Source organism: Felis catus, chromosome B4, assembly GCF_018350175.1.
Source record: "Felis catus isolate Fca126 chromosome B4, F.catus_Fca126_mat1.0, whole genome shotgun sequence".
NCBI lineage: Eukaryota > Metazoa > Chordata > Mammalia > Carnivora > Felidae > Felis > Felis catus.
In genome coordinates this window covers 59974091-59998695 of record NC_058374.1, presented here as the reverse complement: position 1 = coordinate 59998695, position 24605 = coordinate 59974091, and the positions used below count along the sequence as shown (strand labels likewise).

The following is a 24605-nucleotide window of genomic DNA, read 5'->3' as shown; positions in this document are numbered from 1 at the left end:
GGGCTGTGGTTTTCCTGTATACTTAGCAGGTCCTTTGGCACTCTCCTTCTCTGTCTTTGTACCGGCAGTTGGCTCTGTTTGGCATGCCCCCCACACCCGTGCATTTGAGCCCCCTTGCCGCTGTGCTGAATTGGTGTTGGTTCTTTCAACCGTGCCTTGCATCTTCTCCTTTGGGTGACTATCCTGATCTCCTTGGTGAGGTTGGCCACGTGCAACTTTGTGCCTCGTGGTACCTTCTCTTGAGCTCCATTGTGAAACTTCCAACACATGGTAGACACCTGTCTCATCCACGAGACTGTGAATGTTTGGGGACAGGACCTGATTCTTAGCACCTAGCAACAGAGGCAGACCAGTAAACATGGTTTGGCTGAATGTTTGGCTTCGTTTCACAATAACCTCAGCCACAATGATCAGGACCACGGCACACACGGTCTGTTTGCTAGTTACCCAAAGATACCGCTAATTAGGAATGCTACTGAAGTGATCTAGAATTTAGTGAAAATATTTTTTCACTCAGAGGACCATTTCCTAATGAACTTAATTAGGAATCTGAAGGAATGGAGAGGAACATAATTTTTCTCTTTTCATGCATGGGTGGAATCAGAAGTATAGACTGCAGATTATGGAGTCAGTTCCACTTGAATATGGATTTGTGTTTTTGCTGCACTAAAACAATGTAGAATTCAGTCACTTGCCTACTACAGGATAGTCCGAATAGTCTGCTGCATTAAATTGGGAACATTGTTTGGGTGGTAACCGTGAACAGCTTCCATACTGGTGCTTGAAAAAAATTGTATATTCTCTTTGTAGTTACTAATATGTGGAGAATATATTTTTAGGGCTTATAAAATATGTTGCCAAGGGAAACAGTTTTCAGGTCTAGTTATTTGGTGTTCATACACATGTACCAAGTGGTAATATCTGTATCATACTGTAATTGTGATGGTCTCTCAGCCTACTTTTAGTGGTGCCTTTTAGAAGGTGTCTGTTTCCTGTTATGTATAAGATATTTACTCATCCACATCAGTAACTTTTACACCAGAAAATTAACAATTAATTTTCTGTAGCCTGTTTGTATATGGAAGGTGAGGACAATCAGTAGAATTTGTGTTTATGATTACAAGCTATAGAAAAAGTCATTATGTTTTAATGTTTATTTATTTATTTTGAGAGACAGAGAGAGAGAGAGAGAGAGAGAGAGAATCCCAAGCAGCCCCACTTTCAGTATGGACCCTGATGTGGGACTCTATCCCACAAACCTTTGTGAGATCATGACCTGAGCCGAAATCAGGAGTTGGATGCTTAACCAACTGAACCACCCAGGTGCCCCTACAGTCATATTTCTTGATAATTTATGCCAGTAGAACTATAAGAGAGATTTGAAAAGAGATCAAGTCCATTATTTAATTTTATAATTATTTAATTTAATTTTATTTTTTTAAATGTATGAAATTTATTGTTAAATTGGTTTCCATATAACACCCAGTGCTCATCCCAAAAGGTGCCCTCCTCAGTACCCATCACCCACCCTCCCCTCCCTCCCACCCCCCCATCAGCCCTCAGTTTGTTCTTAGTTTTTAAGAGTCTCTTATGCTTTGGCTCTCTCCCACTCTTACCTCTTTTTTTTTTTCCTTCCCCTCCCCCATGGGTTCCTGTTAAGTTTCTCAGGATCCACATAAGAGTGAACACATATGGTATCTGTCTTTCTCTGTATGGCCAATTTTATAATTATTTTAATAGAGAATAATAGAATGAGTATATATATATAGTCAAAAATGTAGCTAAAGTAGGTATTTGAGTTGACAGAATTTTATTTTTGTGATACATATTTAAAAAATGAGAGTGACCTTAAATATTAACACATCAACCAAAATAAAGTACATTTATCATATTGAGTTAATACAATTTTTTGTGAAAAAAATGAAGGTAATGTTTGGATTTTCTGTATCACTACGCCTTTATCATAGAATATTGGGAGTTGATCTTTATTGTAGATTGTAGTCCATTTCACAAACATACAAAATCATTAGTGATGGAAGAATGGTTTACTCAAATTTCCAATTTCCTCATTAAAAAGAAAAAAATATGTTTAGCTTTTTGGCTCCGAGATGTCACCAGCTATATTATTCCACTATGATTTCCTATCTTGATATTTAGTAGTCGAATTAGAACTATAATCCTGGTTTAGTTTTTTTTTTTTGTTTGTTTGTTTGTTTTTGCTTTGTTTTTCTCTTGTAACACACTGCATCTCAGAGTTCCATGCCATGTTCACCCCAGGTATGTGGAAACTTGGGGAATGGATGACTGAAATGGGTTTTGTTGTTATTGATTGTTTCTACTTCTTGCATCACTTTGGCTGTCAAAGATACATACCATGAATAAATAATTAATGGTGCAAAGTCAGGTAAGGCAGTGAAAATCACTAATCTCATCCTCTTCACTTTCTAACACTAGGTACCCCATTATAATTAAGAAGTATCTTATAATGTAATGATTACATTGACTTGGTTTTTAAATAAATCACGCTAGCTATGGTGCCTTTTAAAAAACCAAAACTAATGAAGAAGGTATTTTAACAGTCTAAATAATTATTTAGAAAGAATGTTATAGGGGGAGTTTGAGTTGATTGGGAGATAGGCTTAATCTTTCTACTCAGGGATTGCAAGATTCCAATGCTAGGCTCAAAGGAAAATCTAAGAAATGCTGGTTGCCTTAGTTACAGTGTTTTTGTTTGTTGCTTTGTCATAGACTGCCTCTTTAAGGTGTGCCCTATGAACCGATATTCTGCCCAGAAACAATATTGGAAAGCTAAGCAAGCCAAACAGGGGAACCACACAGAGGCAGCCTTGCTGAAGAAATTACAGGTAAGGGCCAGGTTGCCATTTGTCTAGCTGAGGCTAGACCAAGAACAGCAATAACAAGTGATCTGTTTTGTATCTTAGTGATTTCACTTAATGCACAGAGATTTTAGAATAGAGGTAGCAGCACACTGAAAGTGGAAGAGACTTAAGTTATAGGGTGTGACCACTGATTTCCTGGCGTGTAGCTAATATATTCCTGCTATTTTTTAGGGTGTGCCAGACTAATTCAAAGATTCACATCAAACTGGAAACCATTCAGAATCTCTGTAGGAGTATCAGATCCAGTTATATTTTACTTGGCATCGTACCTAATTTTTTTTCCTGAAAGACTAGAAAAAGAACTGAAAGTCTGTTGCTTCTGGTTTGGGCTGAATGTAAATTTGATAGAACTTAAATTGTGTGTTATTAAAATTCCTGTTACTTTTGAAATTGAAACTATTTTGAGACTTTTGAAATTCACCTACTGTTTCTATATTCTGTTTGGTTTGTCTAACAATATTCCTTCTGAAGCTAATTGTAGAAGACCAAAGAGCCTGGTACTTTTCTGAACTTTCCAACATAGAAGCATCCCAAGATATTTTTGGCCACATTTCAGCATTACCATGAGAGAATGATCATACTATATTATAATCATTTAATTGTCGGTTCCCTGCCCCCAGCACTAAGAGTAGAGCAATCAGCCTAATTCATTCATGGTTATAGTCTTTGTTCCTCAAATGACCCTTGTTTCTTTGTCAACTATTGTACTCTGTTTACTATGTTTCCATGATGAATATTTGCTAACCATTTTCCAGCATGCTGCAGAACTGGAACAAAAACAAAATGAATCAGAGAATAAGAAACTGTTGGGAGAAATTGTGAAATACAGTAATGTTATACAAGTAAGTCTATTTACTTTCTTTAAAAAAAGGTGAATATTTTATGGGTAATTTGTGTCTGTTAGGAATGCCAAGCTGCATTAAAATTTGGGGATACAACAATTTGTTCTTTGATGGGAATTATGGATATTGTGTGATATTTTCAGTTGATGTTCAGCATAGTATTCTGTATGTTCGCAAATAAGTCTGGTGAGCATACACATAGGAAGTGTACTTATCTAGGTGTAGGTACAGGGTATTCCACCAACAGGAGGAAGACAGGGAAACATACTTTCTAAAGGTCTATAGTAAAACCCTCCTTTAGAATTAGTGGGACTAACATGTAACATATGAAGCTTTATCTTTGCATTTGGTAGAGAGAGGAGTGTTCATGTTGTACTTTCAGATGGGAATTGTCTTTGAGTTGTTATTAAAAGATTTATTTCAATGAGTTGCACCACTGATTTATCTCAGCTGCATTCCTCTCCTGTGCTTCACTTAGATCTTTCAGCTCTTTACTTGGCTATTTGTTAATATGCCCCACCTTGTTCCAAAAAGAATGGAAGGCATTTTTTAAAATACATACCACGTACACTAAAATGGAATAAATAAGGCGACTGGGTCAAAGGGAAGATAGTGCTTATATGAATAAGGTGACGTCAGGGGGGGGCATGTTTATAAATACCATGTTTTGAAGGCTGGACACCTTTGGCTAGAAGCCTTTTTGTTGCTGACCTTGCTGTATGGAAAGCATAATATATTATAGCCCTCACATAGGAAGTCCTTACCATAGAACTAAGTCCAGGTTCTAGAAGCACACATGTTCCCAGGAAGAAGACCAGAGAAGAATTCCTCCAATGAGCCCTCATAAAGAGGACACTGTTTCATATAGTAAGCGCTAGCCTTAACAACTTATTACAGAAAATACTACAATGAGGTGTTTCATAGAGCTGTTTTAAAAAATAATATCACCTGATGTTTTGTATTTGGCCAATGGCAAAATACCAGTGTTCAGGACTGTCCAAGCGGCCCTCTGCTGGGACAAGATGAGAGTGCCTGAATCTGCAGCTCCCCTAATGTAGGACTTTATCTAATGAACGATGATACAATACCTGTGGCATGGGTGGGTTGCATGTCCCTTGAGAAATCCTCCCTAAATAGAGTTTTTCTTAACCAAGTTTTGATCAGAATTAAGTGCCAGCAAGTTGTTTCTTGTCAAGAACCTGAAGTGCAAATGTTAGCATTACCAGCTAGGGGCCAAGCTATGTGCTCTAAAAAGGTGGATTCCAAAGGAGTGGGGCTGGACCATGAGGGTTTCATCAGTTCATGAGATAATTTCTTTCTTATATTGTGGATATTAAAATGACCATTCTGTTTTGGAATGATTGTAATAATAGACAGGAAGGTTGTTTGTTTTAGCTTTCCTACTCCATAGAATACGGTCTTGGAGAGGTTTTGCAAATGGCACCCAAAAAGTCTGAGAAATGGCACATCCATGCTCATCTGAGAAGGGAGTAGGATCAGTGACCAGGGATTATTGAGGATACAAAGCCTGCCTGTTCACACAGGAAGAAGTAGGGCTGTCCTTGGCAGGGATGGTTAATAACACTAAATGGTTTGGTGCATTATTTTAGTTTCTTGGTTATTTTTTTCGTGTATTCTGTTGTGTCTGTGCAAGAATTGAAAAAATGTTTGGAATTTTCTGGTCTCCTTTGGGACACTTGGTTTTATCCTATTATTTATCAGTAGATAAAAATGGTTCAGAGGTATCCTCTGGTTTGATTTCTCCATGTGCCCAGTTCATAGGGGGCGGGGGGTGGAGGTGAAGAGGAACCCGAAGAAAGTCAGCTTGGAAATTCGATGGTGAGTGTGAAGTTTAAAAAGACCTCTTTTGTTTGACTTGCACCCCAAGTGGTGTTATGTGGGCTCAAGATATAGGTACAAGCATACACATGTAATTAACAGAGGACATCAAAGAATAAAGGTGATAATGTCTTTTTCCCTACAGCTGCTACATATAAAAAGCAACAAGTATCTGACTGTCAACAAGAGATTACCTGCTTTATTGGAGAAGAACGCCATGCGTGTGTCCTTGGATGCTGCCGGAAATGAAGGGTCTTGGTTTTATATTCATCCCTTCTGGAAGCTGAGAAGCGAGGGTGACAATGTATGTAAAAATAAAATTAAGAGAGAAACAATATGTTCATAAAGACAATAATTCTTAATAAGTGAAAGAATCCAGGTAGCACAAAGAAATGATACGTAGTTTTCAATCGACACGTTATTTTTATGGTCGTACGTTTAATAGGTTAAAAGTATTTATTTACAGTGCAAATTATGCTTGGGAATCATGAAAAGACAAAATTCAAATTAATTAAAAATCATCTTCCAGTTGGAATTCATGTGAAAGAATTTAAGTAATATTAACATTGGCCGAACCTTTCAAAGGGTAGAGTTTGCTTCCTTTCTTAATCAGGAGGGAGCATGGTTGTAAGGAGAAAGCTGTGCTTAGGAAATGTTGTTTATCCCTTTGAATTAATAGAGTAACAATGCATTATGCCAGTATTTCATTTATTGGCTCTATGGTCAGCTGTTTACAGTCTATACATCTTAAAGATGCATAATGTATGAGGAGCTATAGGTGGGCGCTTGTTGATGACAGTATTGAAAATACATTTTGGAATACATGTATGTCATATCATGTAGAGTTTAGCAGCTGCTAAAGTATTTTCTGCTAGAAAATTTATAGAATAGGGAAAATAAAAATTATGTGAAATGGTTCAATACATTGTTATTTATTTTCATTTGTAATAAATGAAGTAGCAAGTGACAGTCCCTAGAACATGGGGAATGCTCCATAAATGCTGAATAACTTTTTATGAATAAAATACTTTGCAAATATTGGGTCAGGTGATCCAGAAAATAGTTGCGATTTTAAAAAAATTAATGTAAAATTCAAGCAATATAAAAATATAATTATTCTGATAGTTTTCTCAGTGCTTTGATTACATTTTAAATATGTTTTGGATATTTCTTGTCCTAGAAATGTCCTCTTTTATAGTGAATCTATTTTTTCTGGTGAATTTTGAAATATACATTCAATTCCACAGGATGCAAGCTTCATGGTTTAATTTGGTTAATAAATTATCTGATGATACCCTCTTTAGGTAAGGTTTGGTAGACGCATGGCATGCAGGAATGTAGTGCACTTTAAGTCTCGTGTTGGAGTCCTTAAAAAAATAAGTCCTACATGTTTATTTTTTGGCATCAAGTGATGTGTGCTGTGAGCATGATATATATCTTAACTTCAGTAGGTAGTTAATTACAATCAACTCTCAATTATTTAGGGACTGACTATGTAGTTTATGAACAACCTATGTCTTTTGGTGCCCTTTCTTGTAATGCTTGCTTCCCTCTCTGGTCTCCCACTGAGTAGTGTCCCTGGCTATAGATGGTCAGTGAAAATCAAACTGTTAAAAAAGCAAAACCTGAGCTCAAGTTCTGAGGGAATATGAGGAAATGATTGGATAAATTAGGGCCTTTAGATTCACTGTGGATTTTATTAATTCATTCTGTTTACTTATTCATTCTGTCTATTCCTCTCCTTGCTCCCAGATGCCTTTATAGGATCAACTGAGAGTTGAATGTAATGAACTATTTCAAATAATTAGTTGTCCTGGGGTGGGGGGAACCTACCACCCAAACACTCCATTTTGGTAAAATGGACAACGTAATTGTTAAGTGCAATATAGAAATCCTCCTTATATAGATGTGCTCCATAAAGCATGGCTAAACAACCTTCCACATTGCTTTTTGCTGTAACAGCTCATTGTTTTTGCTCACCACTATGTAGCTATTGTGTGTGATTAAGGTTGCTGTGAAAACATAAGCACACCCATAGTCCTCTGTTTGCCACTTAAATGTATAGCAATGCTCATTTTCTTCCCCAGGAGTAGGTGGCATTCCCTAGCAATAAGTCGTTCTAAAATTCTAAAATGTAGGAAATACTATCATGTCGTAGTAAGTCATTTAATTATTACTGATTTTTCTTAAAAGTGTATTAAGCTAAGAAGAAATTGAAAGGTTCAAAGGACTTTTAAAATTATACTCTACCATTTAGCAAGTAGTAAGTTGTGATTTAGGTTGTAAGTATCCAATAAGATGTTCGGTGACTGAAATGAAACTTAAGAACGAGGCTGATGAGGGGCGCCTGGGTGGCTCAGTTGTTTGAGCTTTTGATTTCAGCTCAGGTCATGATCTCACAGTTTGTAAGTTTGAGCCTCACGTTGGGTTCACTGCTGTACTCTCTCTCTGTCTCTCTCTCTAAAAATTAAACAAACATTAAAAAAAGAAAAAAATGAGGCTGATGATAGTCTGGGGAGAAAAATGCTCATATCCTCAAAAATGAGCGGTTTCTATCATTTAAGAACACTTATGCCATATCTTACAGAATTGTCAGTTGGATGGGTTTTGGGGGAAAGAGATTCAAGGACCCCTCAACTTTCAGCTGTATAGAAGCTCTTCCTTGCTGTTGAATAGTTAGAAAGTCATTGGGGATAGCAGAGTATGTAAATATTTCATTTTCATTTATTTTCCCAAGATTCAGTGTTTGTTTTTTTAATTTTCAACTTTGATCTAAGAAGTTATTACTTCTTAACCTTGATGGTAGATTTTAAAAAGGAGAAAAGCCCAGATCTTCCTCCAGTCAAGAGAAAAATTCAACTCTTAGGGTAAGAGCCTCTTCAAATAGCAAGTAGATTTTGCTATTTTGCAAAACTAGGTCTCTTGGAATTCTAGCAAAGGTAGGACTAGATCCCTGGTGTTTTGGTTTTTATTGCAGTGTTCTTTTCACCAGGCCAGGTGCCACTTCAAAAGAAGGGTAGCTGCCAGTGGCACTGTATTGCTCTTTATTTGCAGTAAAATCTCAACTTGAATCTTACATGACTGTTGCTTAGAACCAACAGAAGTGCTTTTGAAATTGGAATTTTTAAAAGATGATTTTGTACTAGGGTGAGTGTGTCATGGCAGAAAATGATTGCAACCTCAAGTTCTGTATTAAATACATAGCATCTGGGAAGGCATCTGACCACTTTGGTGGATCAGGCCCAAGTTCCATATTTACCACTTTATCCAATTAGGTGTAAGTTCCCCAAAAACAGGGATTATTTCTCACATGTTTGTATTCTTTTTGGCACCCCTTACTGTTCTTTTTATTTCTTTTGATTAGTATCTTATCCATTTCATTTTCAAGTTGTTGTTTTGTTTTGTTTTGTTTTTGTTTTGTTTCAGCTTGGTTACTCAAAGTCACCATTGTCAAGAACAAGACAGAGGACTTGGAAATCAGTGAATTGATGTTAGATTCTCTTTGTGAATACCATTCTTATGAAACCTTGGTGCTTGGAACATTTTGGCTATATGGCTGGTCTCTTAAAAATATACAGTATAAGGGGCGCCTGGGTGGCTTGGTCGGTTGGGCGTCCGACTTCGGCTCAGGTCATGATCTCAGGGTCCTTGAGTTCGAGCCCCGCAGCGGGCTCTGTGCTGACAGCTCTGTGTCTCCCTCTCTCTCTGCTCCTCCCCAGTTCATGCTCTGTCTCTCTCTGTCTCAAAAATAAATAAAAGTTAAAAAAAATTAAAAAAAATATACAGTATAAGACTTTATGGGTGGTGTTTTGAAATAAATAGAACATATGGATTGACCCAAAGCTTACAGAAAAGTACACTAAAATAGTAAGACTTAGGTCAGTGGATATAGGTGCAAACAAAAATATTCTTTTAATTGAAAAGACACAGCTGAAATATATCATTATATTTAGTAGCTTATTGACTAATATTTATATGATGCAGATGAGAATGACATTGTAAACCAAATCCAGTTGTTCCTTAAGAAATTGGAAGATCAGACACAGCACTGGCAAGATGTGTATTAAATCCCAGTATTCGTAGTATGGATGATGATGCGGACTTCTGTCCGGCTCTGAGAGTTAGAGCCACTTTGATGTCATGTGCAGTAAGAAGTGTGTGTGTGTGTGTGTGTGTGTGTGTGTGTGTGTGTGTGTCTGTGTGTGTGTGTGTGTGTGTGTGTCTGTGTGTGAGTTGTAGAAGGGGATGTTGGAAATATGTTTATGTCATGTTGGCTTTTGTATGTTTTTGTTTATTTAATTTTTAAAACTACTTACCAATTTTGGTTCACAGATGGAAAGCAATATAAAGATGTTTCACTTAAAGTCTCTTACCCTTTTTTCCATCTCCCCAGTTTTTTCCCCCTGCACCACAGTTAACCTCTGGAAAGATTTCTTATGCATGTACTTTTACTCCTTCCCTCTGCTTTTAACACAAATAGAGCCCACTCTGTTTCCTCACCCTCTCACTTAACACCTTTTCTTGGTGGTGTTCCCTTATCTGTGCATAGAGAGCTTCTACAGTGGCTTTTGTGAGTTAGTCACCAGCACCTGACTGATGATGACCTGAAAGGCGGGTGATGAACAGAGACCAATTCTAGAAGCTACTTCTGCAAACTAAGAACAACTACCCTTCGCTCGAATAGTGAACTTGAAGCTCCTCTATCATATTTGAATCTCCAGATATAGTTTGTGACAGCAGTACTATGTGTAAATGTAGACTCCTGTATATAACCCACAAAATCTTAATTTATATTGGAAATATGAAATTATGTTCCTGAAAGTCTTGGTCTAGGTTAAGATACAGGAAGAAGTTTTGTTTATTCTTATTTTCTGAGTCCTGATTTGCTTTTCAGTTTTCTCTCAAATTAATGTATTCTCATATTCAGTTGGTACAAAATATGCAAAGAGAGGTATTGTTTTTCATTTCTGAGATGGTAGGAAATTTCATATGAGAATTAAGAGTATAGGTCCTACAATAATAAGTCTTCTAATGGATTGTCACAAGAGAGACTTTAATAATTCCAAAATTAAACTGTTCATTATCATTAAGAAAACATAACTTTATTTCCCACAATTTGAATTATGAATATAAATTCTTAAAAAAATTTTTTTTACATTTATTTATTTTTGAGAGACAGAGAGAGACAGAGAACAATCAGGGGAGGGGTGGGGGGGGGACACAGAATGCAAAGCAGGCTTCAGGCTCTGAGCTGTCAGCACAGAGCCCAGTGCGAGGCTGGAACCCTCTAACCATGAGATCATGATCTGAGCCGAAGTCGGACGCTTAACTGACTGAGCCACTCAGGCGCTCCTATGAATAGAAATTCTTGAGGGTAAATTGGTCATCGTTAATGATAACATAGATGAAAAATCAACTTAGACTTACTTCTCTAGAGCATTTCTACCAAAACCAATTAAAAAATATTATGTATATTTTAATTAGTTTTTTAAGTGATCTCTACTCCCAACACGGGACTCAAACTTATGACCTGAGATCAAGGGTTGCGTGCTCTACCGACTGAGCCAGCCAGTCAGTAGAGTCAGTTTTTTAGCTTTTTTTTTTTTTTTTGACTTAAAAATGAATACCAAGTTTAAAGAACAATATTAGTTTGGGATGTTTAAGATAAAAGTCAACCAGGTGCTTAAGGACCAAACAATAAACATATTTCTACCAGGTCATACCTAATTGTGCATTTCCTGAATCCAGATGGCATTAGAATGTTTAATAGATTTCTGAGATTATGGGAAGGATCAAATTTCACAGACTTGTTTTTAATTCCCTAGATAATACATGGATGACATTTTCTCCTCGCACTTGAAGTGGTTGAAATATTTAGGCAGGTTGTTTGTGGCGGATGTATTCACTCTCTTTGGTGTGCACATGGCAAGAACCTCGCGTTGAGGCGAATTGTCCTATTTATCGACATTAAAAAAAGTTCTTACTGAAATGGGAGACTAATAAGAAAAGGATCTACACTGGCTTTATGAATCCAGGCTGATAGGCATTATGAACATGATTACATGATCATTAATCGGAAGACATTTTACCTCAAGGAGAAAAAGAATTGAACTAAGATTTGTGTGTTAGGTCAATAATGAGGACTTCTGTGCAGTTGTTTTGAGCTTCAAACGGAGCACCACAGATCCACTCAGTGTCATGGTTGCAACTTATTTCTGATTCCTAGATTGTCGTAGGCGACAAAGTTGTTTTGATGCCCGTGAATGCAGGACAACCACTGCATGCCAGCAACATAGAGCTTCTGGATAATCCAGGGTGTAAAGAGGTAAGTTCAGGTGGAAAGAAAATGAATTTTATATTCATTGTGAGAGAAAAAAAAGTCATGTAGCTTCATTTATTGTTTTCATGAGCATAACCCCAGTTATAGTAATTAATATTCCTAAGATCCATGTAGATAATGATTGCTAGTTTTGGATGGTATTTGTATTGAGGTACATACCTCATTGTCCAAAGTTATCTTTTTTCTCTCTTTTTACCGTTTGGAGGAATAATTTCTGGTACAAAACGGAGTGCATAGTTTTATAACTTAGCATTTCTTCATTAATAGGTGAATGCTGTTAATTGCAACACGAGCTGGAAAATCACTTTATTTATGAAATATAGTTCCTATCGAGAGGATGTACTAAAAGGAGTAAGTATGTGCTACGTGGAACATTTGCCAGAAGAACTGAAGGTAGTCTTACTGAAATTCTACATGCGAAACCTGTGTATTCACTAGTATTCATACTTCAGAAGATGGTTATAGACCTTAATACTCACACTGAGTGTTTCATTGAGTTTTCCTCTTTTTGGAACATATAAATAATCATTAAAAGCCAAGTAACTAGCAGAAGGGTACAGAGTATAAAAACCAGAAAGAGACATCTGCTTCATATGTCTATTTGTTCAGAATTTTCTTGGAAATACAGTTTTATTTTCCTGTTTTCCTAGGGTGATGTTGTTAGATTGTTTCATGCAGAACAAGAGAAGTTTCTGACTTGTGATGAATATGAGAAAAAACAACACATTTTCCTTCGTACAACCTTGCGTCAATCAGCCACTTCTGCTACTAGTTCTAAAGCACTCTGGGAAATAGAGGTGTGTAAATATTTTTGGATTTTAGTAAGTATTTATATAAAAAATTATATAAATTTACTAGTAAATCAGATTTACTAGGCTGATTATTTTATTATTATAGGCATCATTTGTGATAATTTGATAAAAGAGTAATATTTGTGAACTAACTTGTCCTCATTACTATGATCAGTTTGAATTCTTACTACTTCCTTTACCTATTCTCTCTGGCGCATCTCTCTCTCTCTCTCCCTCTCTCTCTCTCTGACATCTAATAAGAGCATATATAGATGTTGCTTTTTAAAAATCCATTGGGAAATGTTGTGAAGATTGATCAGACTGCAGGCAATGTGCCTCAAATGGCACTGGAGTTAAGATTGGAATATGACAACTCACTTTAAGTGAAGATAGATATCAGAACCGCACAGTAACTGAGAAGAACATTTATGTCTTCAGGGGATGCCATTTTTATGGGAATGAGGAGACCCATAGTTAAGAATTCATCCATCCTTTAAAAAGTCATTGCCAGTATGACAGAGTAATTAAGAATTGTAAGGTATGGATTTTTTTTTTTTTAAATTTTTTTTTTCAATGTTTTTTATTTATTTTGGGGACAGAGAGAGACAGAGCATGAACGGGGGAGGGGCAGAGAGAGAGGGAGACACAGAATCGTAAACAGGCTCCAGGCTCTGAGCCATCAGCCCAGAGCCCGACGCGGGGCTCGAACTCGCGGACCGCGAGATCGTGACCTGGCTGAAGTTGGACGCTTAACCGACTGCGCCACCCAGGCGCCCCGGTATGGATTTTTCTTTAAAGGATCTTTCTATACCATGGAGGAGATAAGATAGATGTAATTACTCATGAACGAGCCAACATTTGATAAGTTCCATCCTGATGTAATGGACATCTAAGGCTATAGCAGTGATTTGCAATCATTTTAAACCCATCACTCCCCTATTACAGCATATATTTTGTGGCACTTCCTTTAATAGCTTAAAATAGAATTCATAGGTAATATTATTTATAGATTTTCATGATTAAAAATTGATAAAATGCCTAAATTTCAAAACAAAGAAGAAAAGGAAAATGATTTGTAATAAAATAATATGTATTTCAACATGTAAATAATTGCTTTAGAAGGTATAATATTTGTACGTATCTTGAATAAACGCATTTGGACTTGAAAGAAGTGGTAGGAGATGAGGATCTGAAGACATTCTATGCAAGTACAGGAAAATAAACGAGCAGGGGTAAACGTGGGCCCTTGAATTATATCTTGTGTTAGAAGAAGTAATAACAGAACATACTTATTTTTCACATGATGAAAAAAAGAGGGAAGTAACCCTGCTGAAAAAGGGGTAACGGCACACATTACAGACTATTGAAACAGACAATGAGGAAGTATGATGTTTATTCCAGTGAGTTGACCCTTAATTAAATGGTAACATCAAAATAATTCTGTAGGCTTGGTTTGGATAATTCTGCCATGGTTTAGAATAGAGATGAAATTGTACAACAAACATATTTCCTATCTTTATTTTTATTATTTCAAATTTTTTTTTAAAGTTTATTTATTTTGGGAGAGAGAGAAAGAGAGAAGCTCTATTCTACTTTTCTCTGCTTTCTGTTCCAGTGGAATGACTCCAGAACCCTGTTGATGAGGCTTCCTACCCCTGTGATACAGTGGATCACTTAGAAGGCTGTGACTTGCAGGATTTTTGTATCTTGGCCAATGCCTGATGATGCCAAGAGCAGCCTTGCAAAATCATTGTGATAAATGATGACACTCTGTATCTCCAAATTGTCCTTTAGGGAGCTATACGAGCATTGCTAGATGCACTACTGTATAGGATAGGAATTCTTAGTCTGCGATCTGTGGTGAGCTTCAAGTTATTTGTTAACCTCCAGCAATTGTGTGCAAAATCTGTGTATGTATGTGAGACAGCCGATAGACTTGAGCATTCTCAAAGGTATCAATGTCTTTGTCAAAGGAGTTAGACTATAGCCAGTGTGAGTTGTAAAGGATTTGTGGAAGAAGTTTGAGAACTTAGCCTTTTAGGATGGGTAGGTTTTTGATCACAGGGAGAGTGTTTTTAAGACTTCATCCACTTTGAAGTATTTTCATAATTATTATCTTACTTGAGCTATCAGAGTAGGGGATTCCTAGACGCCGGAGTCTAGCAAAAAGTATTAGAAAGTTCTGTATAGCAGCACACAGAATTTGAGGCTGGGGGCAGGAGTCTAAGTGTGGTCAGTATTAACAAAAAGAAGGTAACCTGTTGGGGGAGAATAATGAAAAGTTCTCCTGGTACTTAATCTTCAAAACAGTCTTATGAATTAAAATCATTTGGACATGATGAAACTGGCTTGAAGATGTTCAGTTGCTTGCTGTGATCATACCCTAGTAATTGGCAGAGCTGGGGCTCAAACACAGTCATCTTCAGACTGTAAAGCCTAGGATTTGCTGCTGTGCATCAGGTCACCTGGCGTAAGCAGCTGCTTCAGAGCACCTTCTTTTGTACTCAGGGAGCCTGGTGGCTCAGCATCTGGGCCAGTTCCTGGCTCAGCCAATTCCTAGGACAGATATGAAAGGACATGGTATTAGTAAAAAAGCATCCACGGATAGGGCCAAGAATTAAGTTAGTTGAGAAAGCTCCAGGTGTTGGCATTTGTGGTTCTCTCTACCTGGAATGATATCTTCCAATCTCTCTACGTGACTGTTTATTCTTACCCTGTGGGTTTCAGCCACCATGTCATCTCTGAGTGGCCTGTGCTAATCACTACATCTCAAGAAGAAGCCTTCCCTACCTCCTCTGTCATGCGCTCTGTTTATTTCCTCCTAGCCCTTGCCAAATCTTATGTATTAAAAGCTCTAGTCTTACTCATTGCTGCGTCCTATTGTCTAGAAGAGTACTTGGTGCATAGTAAGCTTTTAATAGGATTTGTTGAAAGAATATTTGAGTAACAAATGGTGAAAAACCCCACAGCATTTCCAGTTTTGGCCTGGGAAACCTGTCTTTTGGAGTAAGGCTGTATTTGCACAGTTAAGGCATGAGCATCATGCATGCATACAGTGAGTTAACTGTTAGGTCTCTTGCTCATTTGTGGGGGAATTTTGTTTTTCTGCCACATTGTCCTCTTATGAAAACATATTAGATTTGACAAGTTAGTATTAACAGGCGAGCACTTTGTGTAAAATGTTGGCATTTGCTTGCCAGCAACGTGAGTATCTTTTAACCTTTATCGTTGTTGCTCTTTTTGTCTGTAGGTAGTTCATCATGACCCTTGCCGTGGCGGTGCTGGACAATGGAACAGCTTGTTCAGATTTAAACACCTTGCAACTGGGAACTATTTAGCTGCAGAGGTAAGTCTAATAGATAGAGTACTATTAAATCTCTGACTCTGGATAGTGACATAAGCAGTTAGGCTCTCCAAACATTGCTATATTTGTAGGAACAGTCATGATACAAAATTTGACCATTGCCTATTATGATCTGGGCTGGCATATAAATTATTCTTAATATGTAAATATTAGTTGAAGCCTTTAAATAATCTTTGTCTTAAAAATTAAAACAACAGTAACAACAGAACACTGGTTGGTTTTCTTTAAGGTCAAGGGCAAGAGAGTATCGATTCAGTCTAAACTTTTGTATTTAGCTTCATTCTTTCAGAATGTCTGCATTGGAGACGTGATCAATTCATTTTTGGTGTAGTAGAGCCTTGATCATTTCAGGCCGTTTTCACAGAAACTGGTTTTACTGGCTTTTATTGTTCAAACTGTTGGAGAGGAAAGGCATTTCTTCCTGAGACACTGAACAGTCCTAAAACTGCTAATAAAAATGGTAACAACAAATAAGGTCTTTCCTTTCTCCACTACAAGCATGTTGACAATCAGGTAGATAGGAAGAGTGGGAAGAAGCAACAGCGTAGATGTTTTAGAAATGATTTAATTAAAGTTTGGCTATAAAATGCAAAAATAATTTTGAAGATACTAGTTTTTTTTAGATGTATGAAAATATCATCCATTCTACTCCCCTCAAGTCTGTTTCTGTTTTTCAATTTAGAGTTTCTTCTGGGATTCTAAACCAGAATTTGGCCTTAGAAATTTTTAGTATGACTTATCTAACTTGTGGTTTCGGATGTGAGGGAAGATAAGGAAGTGGGGACGCAGAAGTGATGAGAAAAAGGTATGGGAAACAGGAAGTTTCCGTAAATGTGCTGACCCCTGTGTAAACCAGCACCTGACACCATTACCCTTTACATCCTATTAATCTGTGGTAATTTTCTTCATAGTACTTACCACTCTCTGACTTATGGTACATTTTATTTTTTTGGCATTCTCTGTCAGAATGTATGCTCTCTGAAGGCAGGGGGGTTTATTTTTTTATTTTTATTTTTTTTCTTTATTTTTATTTTCTACATCACCACTGTGTCCCCAGCATCTAGGGCAATGCCTGGAACTTAGAGAGCATTTGATGACTATTTCTTGAATGAATGAATGAATGAATGAATACAAAGAAGCTATTCAGGCTTCTGTAAGCTTAGAGGATAGGAAGAAGATTTGGGGATTTGTATTTGAGAGGAATTTGGAGCCATATTTGGGCAAATTAATCTCTCTAAGCTCTAATTTCTTCCTCTGTAAAATGGGTATAATCACAACATTCATAGAATACAAGTATTAAGAGAATTAAATAGGGTAAAGGGCTTGGCATAATGTGCGCCTCATGGTGGGCATCTGGTAAGTGGTGCCGGCATGATTAATTTCATTATGAGAAAATTTACTATATAAAATTTACTATATATTTATACTATTTACCATAGCAAAATAGTATAAATATAAATATAAATATAAATATAAATACTTTTACTATTATTGATGAATCTGTTCAAATAAATGAAATATAGCTTTGCCGTTTATGGGCTGTTTACACCTTGAATGTTTTGAAGTAACTTTGTTGAAAAGTAATGCTTTGATGTAAAATTAAACAGTAAGGTGGAGATCTTGTCTAAAATAAGAATTAGAAAAGTCTATGGGATGTCCTTTAAAAGATAAGAAATTCGTATTAAAATTCTCTTGGATCTGGTGTTAGTGACTCTTCTCCATAATTCAGCTTTCAGTCAATGGCTGTTGTAACTATGGACATTCTCTAGAAAGCTGACATGATTAAACATTATTAGTTTTCTTAGTTAATTTCTACAGTTAAAACTTGTATCATTGATAATTCAAATACTAGATTATTGAAAATTAAATTGTTTATTAACTTTAATGAAGATCTAAGACCTCAATACATAAAGTAGTCCATTAAAAATTGAAAAATAGAAAGCAGCTCATTCCTTGAAAATAATTTGAAAGCCTCTTTTCATTCTATCTCTAGAGGATATGACTTTAAATGCCGGATACTATACTGTCCATTAAAGATTCTGGTGTACTTGTAGGATCTCTGCTTTGACCTTTAATACTTGAGATAGCACTTTTTTTTTTTTTTAGGAGAAGGTGAGAGAAGGAGAATTAAGCATTAAATACATATCTGAAAATTGAAAAGTAGGAATTTATTGTCTACTGATTTTAACAGAATGGGTGCTTCTGTGTAGTATTCTAACTCAAAAGAAGAATCTTAACTTTAGAATATTGGCATCCATAGGTTGGAGTTTTATATTTCATATGTCAGCTCAGGTCAGAAAAGGTCCTGGTACAGTCACATCTCAGCACGCTTGTCATATGGTGTGAAAGTGTCTTCAGGTGTGGCAAAAGCACATTTATTATAGTCACTATGACTTGATAAAAACATTGGTTTCCAGTTCTAATTCCACAACAGATGGATATAGCCTCTGACAACAGTTAAAAAACAGTGTTGGGGCAGCTGGGTGGCTCAGTTGGTTAAGCATCCGACTTTGGCTCAGGTCATGATCTCACGGTTTGTGAGTTCGAGCCCCACGTTGGGCTCCGTGCTGACAGCTCAGAGCCTGGAGTCTGCTTCAGATTCTGTCTCCCTCCCTCTCTCTCTCTCTCTCTCTCTCTCTTTCCCTCTGTCTCCTCCCCACCCCATCACTTGCACTCTTTCTCACTGTCAAAAATAAATAAATAAATAAGTAAATACATATTTAAAAAAAGAAGAAAAAACAATGCTTATCCTTTTTATCATTTTGCTTTTTAAAAATGCCCAGGTCTTTAATTTCAAATCATTATTCATGTCATTGAGGTATGGTAAGGAGTTCCTAGCATGTGGATTTGTAACTTCCTAGCCTTATTTATTTTGTTTAATTAGACCCTTACTTATAGGAGAGAAAGGGCTCTATGGCTTTTATTTATTTTGCTCTTTCAGTTTCATCTTTAATATCTAGATACTACTTAAACAATAAGATACACATAATAGGATGTTGAAAATGCAGGAGTTGGGAATAATTATTTTTGGAATTCATAGCAGCAACAGACATCCTCTTTAAGATGTCATACTGTCTTTAACATATACTTTTTAAGTGCCTGATAAATGCATAGTATGGTAGAGAATGCTGCAGATAGGAAAGGAAGCAGAGGAGAAAATCTCTGCCCTCAGAGAATTGACCTTCTAGTTTGGAACACAGTGTATAATAAATGGCCACAGGATGGTCAGAGGCAGGATCATGTCAGTCAGGTGGAGTTGTGAGGTAAGCCAAAGGAGGCTCTTGTTTGGGGCAAACTTTTCCCTGGTTCTCCAAGAAAGTAATAGACACAGGTTGGTAGAGAAGCAGAAGGACAATCAAGGAGGCACAGACAGGGTTGTGGAATGTTCCACATTATCAGCAGACAATGTAAAAAGGGAGGCTTGGCTCAAGGAGAGGGGTTCTTTGCTTGAAGATTTTGATTGAAAGGTTTGGATTTGATGTAACTAGTAATAGGAATAACGATTCAAGTAGTTACCTTAGAGGCTGGGGCTGGACACCTATTTGCAAACATTTGGTAGACACCAGTGATGTCACTAGAAAACTCAATTTCCGCCCTCGGGGAGCTCTGAGTACAATGCGATAAGTGTATTGTAGCAATAGGAATAGTGACGTGCTGACAGGGAAGCACTAAGTTGCCGAGGAGGTACAAGGAATGGTGAAGAGGCTAGAGGAGGAGCTGCCTGATGGATGAGTAAGGCAGGTGGGCAAGGAGAGTGTGCAGGCGGTGAGGACAGCTTTTGCACAGGCAAGGAGGTGTGTGGTATTCTACAAACTAGTTTTATATGGATAATACATATGTGTATCACACACAGGATATGTGTGAGTTTGGACGTGGTGCTAGAAGGTTGGGGGGGGGCAGGAATGTAGGAAGCTGATTTTTTTTCAGGCCGTATATATTAAGTTAAGGAGAATTGGTTTTATTTTAAAAGTAAAGAGTAGTGTTCTAAATAAATTTGTGTTTAAAGATGACCACTCTAGTGTTGCATTGTCCAACGTGGTAGTCGCTAGCCACATGTTGGCTATTTAAATTAAAATAAGGACTATTAAAATTAAAAAGCCAGTTTGTCAGTTACACTAGCCACATTTCAAGGGGCTCAATAAGCACATGATATTGGGTAGCACAAATACAGAACATTTTCCATCATCACAGGGAAAGTTCCAGTGGATAGAACTACTCTGGAGTGTTTTTAAAAAATTTTAATGTTTATTTATTTTTGAGAGAGAGAGAGAGTGCGAGGGGAGGGGAAGGCAGAGAGAGAGGGAGACAGAGGATACAAAGCGGGCTCTGGGCTGACAGCAGAGAGCCAGACACGGAGCTCAAACTTGAGATCCATGAGATCATGACCTGAGCCCAAGTGGGATGCTTAACTGACTGAGCCCCCCAGGCGCCCTACTCTGGAGCCTTTGTAAAGCAGCTGGAAGGGATTGCCTGAGAGGCAGGGAGCCCAGATAGGAGAGAAAGATCTGATACCATCAGGGTATTTTGAGGATTTGAACCAAGGGGGTGACATTGGTAATGGCAAGAAGGCGAAGGGGAGAATACATTTTTAGGACATTGGAAGCAATGGAAAAATGGTAATCCATGGAATGTTAGGGGTTAAGGAGTAGGATTCTGGCTTTGGAGAACTGGCGACGTCATTCACCAATTTAGGGAACATGGGAAGGGGTGCAGTGTTGATGAGGAAAATAATCCATTCACTTTTGACTATGTCTAATTGGAAGTGCTCTAAAGTATACAGGTGAAAATGCCTGATAGGGACAGTGTTCACATCTTCTGGAAGTTTGGGGACTGGTGCGCCTGGAGAAGTAGATGTAGTCATCGTCAGCATGGGTGTGATCATCAGGGAGTATGAGGAGAGTGAGGAGATGTTTGAAGGTGGAACTGTGGGGAATGCCAGTTTTTAAAGGGTGGGCAACAGATTGGGAGCCTGAGAAGCCAAGGAAGCAACTGGAAGGTCAAATGGGCTGAATCACAATGTCAAGCAAGGGAAGATAGGCTTTCAAGAAGGAGGGAGTGCTACCGAAAAGGTCAGGAACAAAATGTATTTACAGCATTTGGCAAGAACACAGTCATCTGTGGTTGAGAGCATTTTCGGTGGAGACTGGAATCCGGGTTGGGGGGTTTGGGGAGAGGAATGACAAGGGAGCCAGGAAGCGGAAGGAAAGGTGAACTGAGTTTTCGTATCATGGCCGTGCAGGAGAAGCAGTAATAAAGGGAAAGCAAGTCCTACTAGACAGGTTTTTAAAGTTCTATTTAAAAAAATTAGATGAGAAGGGAACTGTTTTTACATTAAAGGGAAGTTCCTATTGCAGGAGCAGGATTTGGCAGTGAAAAGGCTCTTTTCCCTCATCCTTTCCATTCTCAACACACATATTGATAACTTGAAATATTACTTTTTAATGTGCTTGAGGCATTTCTGGCAAATTGGATTATGTAATTCTTGAATTGCCTTTGACTATATGGTGTTTATATTGGCCAGTGTGGCAAAGACAGCCTAGTGTAGTGGGGGAAAAAATCCCATGTATACTGCTCACAGTCTCTCTGACTTTAAGCAAATATTTGACCTCTCTGAACATCGGTTGCCTTGTGTGTAAAAAAGGTGATTGTATATATTACATGGGATTCTTTTGGGATTAAAGACGATATGGAACGTTTAGCACTTTGCACATAAAATGTATTCAATAAGTATTAAGTCCCTTTCCTTCCATTGAGAAGGAGGGGACAAAAAATGTGGAGTAGCATTGTTTATTATTACTATCACTACTCCTACTATTATTGATTGTAATTTTTTTCCAGAACTGGTATTTCTTTGTAAGTCAGATGACTGAAGGGGGGGAAGTTTAGGGGCTCACCACGGGATGCCTTGCGCCTAGAACGGAGTCTGATATTTAATTTATATTTAGTAAACACTAGATAACCTAAAGGATCAATCAGAGAGAGAGATTGAAGGTCTGCATCCAATCATTTCACTTTACAGAAGAAGGGACCCAGGCTCTGAGAGGCGATTTACTTTGTCCAAAGTTAAAAAAACAAAACAAAACAAAACAAAACAAAAAACAAGATAATGATGGTCTTTGGGCTCAATGCTAGACTTGCATTGCTTCATCTATACCAGTGGTTCTCACCAGTGGTGATCCTGTCCCCCAGGGCGTATTTGGCAATGTCTGGAGACATTTTTATTGTCAGAACTGGTGAGAGGGAGCTACTGGCATCTAGTGGGTAGAGGCTGGGGATGCAGGGAAACATCTTGTAATGCCTAGGACGGCCCCCACCACAAAGAATTATCTGGCCCCAAATGCCAATAGTGCCAATGGTGAGAAGCCTTGACCTATGTCTTACCAACATTACACAGGCATTTATGGACTGCCCACTGGGTGGAAGCACTATTTTGATGTTGTGAAGAAAACAAAGGTTATTAACCATTGGTCCTTATCATTGGGTGTTTACAGTGTAGAGGAGAATGATATGAATTCAGTCACTGGGACATCTCCTCTGCATACGCATCTGAGACAACTGATTTTGTGTAATGTTAAAATTATTGACATCCATAGATGACCATGTTAAATCTCACAGGGAGTTTAAAGGGCTGCAACCTTAAATCTAAGCACAAATGAAGAAAAAAAAAGAAAAACCTCAAAATTTTACTTAAACATATACTTCCTAAACATGATATTCTGTTTTAACTTCCAGGGTAGCCAAGTTTTTCAGAAAAATGTCAGTAAGGCAATTGCTTGTATAGAAATGAAGGGGACACTATCCAAAGGAAATTAGACCATTTCATATGCTGAGGCTTCTGTAGTTTAATTATAGAGACAAAGCACATAAACTGCAAGCTATTTAGGAATAGCAATAGGGGTGCCTGTGTGGCTTAGTTGGTTAAGCGTCTGACTTTGGCCCAGGTCATGATCTCACAGCTTGTGAGTTCGAGCCCGGCGTCAGGCCTTGTGCTGACAGCTTGGAGCCTGGAGCCTGCTTCGGATTCTGTGTCTCCCTCTCTCTCTGCCCCTCCCCAGCTCATGCTTGCATTCTGTGTCTGTCAAAAAATAAATAAACTTAAAAAAAAAAAAAGAATAGCAATACAAATGTAGCGCTATTTTGTTTTGGATAATTCAAAATTTATTTTTGAGAAATAGCCAATGCTAGAAACTCATGGACAAAATGTGGAACAAAGTAATTGTGAATTAGATAATGAAGCCAATTGTGGCTTTGTCAGATACTGTGTTACAGTACATTTACAGTACCATATTGTTAGGTCTTCCTGTGATGTCAGTTTCCATGGGGCCAAACAAAAATAAGGTAACATGAGGGGAAGGAAGGTGAACAGCCATGTATGTTTGCATTTGCATTTAATGCACAGCACAATTATAAGCACACTCATTGACATTTGCCCTAGATCCTTTACTTGTATCAATAAACACCAATATCTCCTTATTGGTACAGGAGAGTTCACAACCATATCAATGGTCAATGGGGGAGCAGGTAATTTTATCATATTTTGAATGGGATGATATGAGAGCCTCAGTAAATAGTTCCTCCATAGTCAAGGGAGCAATTATAAATCAAGTATCACAATTTCTGATCTGCTGCTTCTCCATTTTCTTTCTTTGGATATTATTAAAGCAACAATGATCCTTTCCAAAACAAGATACATTGGGTAGTGCAAATAATTTTATTTGTTAAAGATTTTGTAATTGCCCTTTCAAAGACAACTAGCTTACTTGTTTGTAGATAGGCCAGACTTCCACCAGATGGCAGTAAACACTTATTTCCTGACTATACAACTGACTTTGGATTTAATTAATTAGTTAAAAACTTAGTACTCTAGAACCTGTCCATCATCATAGAACCTTATGAATCTCAGGGCTCTAGTTTTAAATATCTCTATGTTTAGTTTGCCATCAACTGTATCAGCCACAGTTTATGAAAAGGGCCTGGTTTGTATGTTTGTGTGTGTAGGCATATATATAAATAAGGACAGTAGAAGAATATATATACCAGACCCTAAACACACATGCATAACTGTTATATGTCGGAATGCAAATCATGCCTGGCACATGTTAGCATCCAATAAAGATTATTTTTCCCTTCTTTTCTTTTCTAGACTTGTCAGTCAGAATAATAGATTGTCTCTGAAATGCCAGTCATTGGAAAGAAGAAGATAGATAATTATTTAAAAATACACAAGTGATGATTTTAATGTTACATATAATAAAAGTTGATCAAAACACATTTCATCATAAAACAAGTAACCTTTTTGTTTTAAGAAAATGAACGTGTATTAGAAGTGTTGTGTCCAGTTGGTATTGTGTTCCATGGAAAGTTGTGGTTGTCTTTCACTTGATTGTGGTACCATCGTGGCTTTCACTGCCCACGTGTTTATGATAGTTCTGTGTCTCTCTCTCTTTCTCTGCCACTTTTCTATTGTGACTTGTGTCATGCTTTGCTTGACTTCTTTCTAGCCTCTTTGGCCATTTAAATGACAGCTCC

The 24605-nt window shown here is 37.5% G+C and overlaps 1 protein-coding gene across 8 annotated transcripts in view; it reads left to right on the top strand.

Annotated features, from left to right (window-relative positions):
- ITPR2 (inositol 1,4,5-trisphosphate receptor type 2) overlaps nt 1–24605 on the top strand; it is a 489277-nt gene that overhangs the window by 94144 nt on the left and 370528 nt on the right. For 7 of the 8 annotated variants that reach the window (XM_045061584.1, XM_019834732.3, XM_019834731.3 and 4 more), the window contains 7 exons: nt 2749–2864; nt 3656–3742; nt 5727–5885; nt 11808–11906; nt 12189–12272; nt 12572–12718; nt 15963–16058. In XM_045061584.1, the coding sequence (XP_044917519.1) occupies nt 2749–2864; nt 3656–3742; nt 5727–5885; nt 11808–11906; nt 12189–12272; nt 12572–12718; nt 15963–16058 (788 nt within the window). Of the gene's footprint in view, nt 1–2748; nt 2865–3655; nt 3743–5726; nt 5886–6828; nt 6886–11807; nt 11907–12188; nt 12273–12571; nt 12719–15962; nt 16059–24605 lie in introns of those variants that run through there. The other variant, XM_019834734.2, reaches the window with a different exon arrangement.